Raw genomic sequence first — 4154 nt, forward strand, 5'->3', positions numbered from 1 at the left:
ATTTTGGTGTCAGTGCCGGCGGCGGCGGGGGAAGCTCCGGCGGCTCTGTCTGTCTGCCCCTCAACGGCCGGCTGGGCAGGAGGGGAGGAGATGAATGAGCCTCTTGAGCCGTGTCTATCAAAACACGGGGCTATCCAAGCGTTAAGCCTTTTCCCTTGTCTTTTAATTGATACTTTGGTCGAGCCTCGCTGAGCATCCCCGGCTGCGCGGGGCCGTTCCTGGTGCCACCCCGAGCGGGCTGGCTCCCTTCCACTGGGTCACAACAGCTGGGGCTGCCAGGGTTGGGGTGTCCCCAAGGGTCCTCAGCCACCTTTTGTGCCATGCCTGTCCCTGCTGACCCCACATCTCCCACAGGCAGTGTCACAGGAGCTGCGTTCCCAGTACAAGGTGTGTGTGCCCCGATGTAAGCCGCTGTCCCCAGGAGAGATCCTGGGCTGCACGTCACCCCGGCTCGCTCAGGACACGGATGCCATTGTGTGAGTACCCGGGGTCCTTCCTGCACCCACTGCCTGGTTTTGTGCAATTTTAGGGCTATCCACAGGCTGGGATGGGCCCCCTTCAGCTCCTCATGCTGCTTTAAGTGGCGTGTGCTTGTAGCACGGAGGAAATAATTGAGTCGTATATCAGAATAGATAATAGATGGAAGGGCGGGTGGATAATTGGAAAAGACAAATGGCCGGGGCCCAACATCACAGCAACATTAATTTTATTTAAGGACAGCAAATTAGAGGGAGCACTTCGCTTCCTATCACCTAATTATTTTAGGTAATGGAAATGCTTAATGTACTGTGAATACAGTGTGCTGCAGAATAAATAAATACAAGGACCCCACCCTTGGGGGGTGCTGGGGAGCCCAGGTGTGGGTTTGGGCCCTGCTGAGCTCCTTCTTGCCCATGCTGCTGGGAGCCAACAGCACCAGTGCCTTTCCAAGCACGGCCATGCAGGGAGCTGGGCTCCACATTGCTGGACACGGGGGCAGTGAGAGCTGTGGATTCATCCTGAGCCACTTTCTGTCTCTCCAAGGACGGCAGGGGCAGCCAGGCTGGCACTGCATTGGTGAGAGTGGGTCCTTGCAGCTGGCACAGGAGCAGCAGTGCGGTACCAGCCTGCGCAGGTGCACTTGGCCTTACCTGCGTCCTCCCTGCATTATTATTTTCTTCTTTGCACCGTCTCTGGGGCTAACTTTTGCAGACAAATTAGCTTTGATCTCCCAAAATGTCATTCTCCAATTAAGGGCAAAATCTAGTCAAGTTTTACGTCTGAATTCATTTTCCAGGCCCTCACTCCATTAGGGCAGCTGAATGAAAGGCTTTGAAATGTAATTGCTGACTGGAAATCCGATTAGAAATGGAAGCAGCAATGTCTAGAACCAGCCACTGAGATGGAGCAGCTCCCAGCCACCCCGTGCTGGTGTGAGCACCCCTCCTTGCTCTGAGCACAGCTGCCCCTCCAGCCCTGCCATGCCAGGGAGCTCTGTCTATGCCTGCTGCCCCTGGGTCTCACCACAGGAGCTTGAATTCCTGGCATCTCAGCTGTGCTGCAGTTTGGAAAACCAATGGACACGTGGATGGGGTGCTGCTGTCTCCCAGTGCCATAGCTCTCCCTCTCCTCTTGGCAGGTATTTGGGCGACGGGCGCTTCCACCTGGAGTCCATCATGATCGCCAACCCAGGGATACCTGCATACAGGTACAGACACCCACTCCAATCCCATGGTGGGGACCACCCCATCTTTCCCCATGTGCCCCTCCAGGGCTGGGCAGGCATGGGCAGGTGAGAGGCCACGGGGTGGGTGAAGAGGTGCTTGGGGGAGATGAACACCAGCCATTTACTCCGGCTGAATATAAACATTTTGACAAGTACCTGTGAAAGCTCGTGGAGGTGCAGCCATTAAAGCCCGGCTGCTGCAGGCAGAGGCCATAAAGCGCGATGATGAGGCCGCTGAAAGCAGATGAAATATCAGGAGTGAAAGGCTGGGCCCATTTGGAGGAATCTGAATTTCCTAGTAGGTCGTTTGTTACAAACAGGAGGCGCACGTCAGGTTTATGGCGCTGGTGAAGCTGCCGAAACCCGAGTGGGATTTGATTAAAATTCTCCTCGTCAAACAAAGCAACAAATCAAAGAATTCTTCATAATTGATGAGCCAGGATAGGCGGGGGGAGCTGAGTGTGAAGCCGAGCACGGAGCTGAGGCTGTGCTGGGCGTTGGGGTGCTGTGGTGGGACACTTGTCCCTATCCCTGTCCTTGTCCCCTAACGAGCCGGCTGGGCCCTACATCAGCCAGGAGGACAGATGCTGTGGGAAGCAATTAGTGCTAATGAGGGACGGGCATCACTGGGAGGAGGGCAGGTGATGGAGCCCGTGTGAGCCTGGCTGTGCTTTGCGTGTATATTCCCTACAGCAAAGTGTTCTCGCAGGAGCACTACAGCCACGAGCGCATGCACCGCGCCCGGCAGGACGCCATCCTCGCTGCCAGCACTGCCCGCTCATGGGGCCTCATCCTGGGCACGCTGGGACGTCAGGGCTCCCCCAGCATCCTACAGGTACCAGCCCACTCCCCAGTGTCCCCACCGAGCACCAGGAGCTGCTGTTGGGTGTGGGGAAGGACTGGGCCATCGCTGCCAGGGTGGATGTGGCACCACTGGCAACCCATCAGTGGCACTGGCCCCGGTCTGCGTGGGCAATTAGCAGCAGATGAGGGAGGCTGGACAAGGGCTCATTAAACCCGTTCCTGGGGAGAGCTGGCCAGTCTTGGAGAACCCCCCTCGCCCAGACAGCTCGGCAATTAATTGGCTGGGTTTGTTTTAATTGGATGAACTTCCGATCAGGTTCAGCCTCCCTGCTCAGCCGCCGTGCTGGCGCTTTCTGCACCCCGGCTGGGAGAGGGGAGCAGGACAGCAGAGTTCTGCCCTCTGAGCATGGTGGCCCTGCTGACACCCAGAAGTGCTGGGGTAGCCACAGGTGAGATTTGAGGCAGGGCAGGAAGGTCCCCAGCTGCTCTTCCACAGCGGGCATGGCCAGGGCTGGCTGGGCAGGGGGAGATGAGTGCTGGCTCTGGAGGACAAGGACATCTCTGGCCCTTCTCCTCCTCCTGCAAGCCCTGGCTGCAGCCAGCCCTTGACAGGCGGGTGTCCCAGGGCAGGCAGCCGCTAACGAGAACAGATTGTTGTCATTGAGCAGTAATTACTTCATTAGGCTGAGGCACGTGCTGGGGAGAGCTGGGCACAAGCTGGAGCCATGGCCACAGTCTGGCCTATGACTGCCAAGGGGACGCGTGGCACAGAGCTGGGACCCACAGAGGGTCTGATGGCCAGGAAGGGGCTGTGAGCAGGGCTTGGGGGGCTTGCTGGGAGACCCTAACCCTGCCAGGTGCCTTTTTCCCCTGCAGCACCTGGAGTCACGTCTCCGTGCCCTGGGCCGGCCCTACGTGAGGGTGCTGCTGTCTGAGATCTTCCCCAGCAAGTTAAAGCTCTTCCCAGAGGTGGATGTGTGAGTGCTGCTGACCCCCTGCAGCCCCAGGGTGCCCCATTCCTGTGCAATTCCTGCTTGAAGCTGTCCCTGACACTTCTGTCCTGCTGTCATGTGCAGGGAAGGGGCAGGACTGTCCTTAACAGGGTGGTGCTGGCACAGTAAGGACCTTCTGGGGTTCTGCTGAGGGGCTTCACTGTGCCTTGTCCTTCCCAAAATGCTCATCCTCACTGTGACATTTCCCTTCCAGGTGGGTGCAGGTAGCCTGTCCCCGGCTCTCCATCGACTGGGGAGAAGCCTTCAGCAAGCCACTGCTGACACCCTATGAGGTGAGCACCCCTCTCTGTTTGGGGGGGACAGTCCTGGTTTGGGGTGATGCACCAGAGCAGGCTTGGGGATGTCCCTGCACCCAGTGTCCCCTCCTCTCTGCACCTGTGCTCTGTGCACATTCCAGGCACGCTGCTGGGATAGCCAATCTTTTGTGAAACCGGTGGGATTCCCAGTGCCTCGAGCTTTGCCCCAGCAGTGCCCTCCTCGGCACACCAAGCTGGATGCTGGGACCTCTCCCAGCACCACCAGCTCCCCCTATGCGGGCACCACTCGGGGACTCATCCCCATTCCTCTCTGCAGGCTGCGGTGGCTCTCCAGGACATCCAGTGCCAGCAGCCTTATCCCATGGACTTCTATGC

At 58.2% G+C, this 4154-nt stretch overlaps 1 protein-coding gene across 1 annotated transcript in view; it reads left to right on the forward strand.

The window, feature by feature from the left end:
* Positions 1 to 4154, forward strand: part of DPH1 (diphthamide biosynthesis 1) — a 25551-nt gene that overhangs the window by 11969 nt on the left and 9428 nt on the right. Inside the window, exons 5-10 of the mRNA XM_031060616.1 lie at positions 355 to 476; positions 1619 to 1693; positions 2390 to 2540; positions 3386 to 3486; positions 3716 to 3794; positions 4096 to 4152. Of these exons, the coding sequence (XP_030916476.1) occupies positions 355 to 476; positions 1619 to 1693; positions 2390 to 2540; positions 3386 to 3486; positions 3716 to 3794; positions 4096 to 4152 (585 nt within the window). The remainder of the gene's footprint in view (positions 1 to 354; positions 477 to 1618; positions 1694 to 2389; positions 2541 to 3385; positions 3487 to 3715; positions 3795 to 4095; positions 4153 to 4154) is intronic.

Source organism: Geospiza fortis, unplaced genomic scaffold (genome assembly GCF_000277835.1).
Source record: "Geospiza fortis unplaced genomic scaffold, GeoFor_1.0 scaffold425, whole genome shotgun sequence".
In the NCBI taxonomy this organism is placed as follows: domain Eukaryota; kingdom Metazoa; phylum Chordata; class Aves; order Passeriformes; family Thraupidae; genus Geospiza; species Geospiza fortis.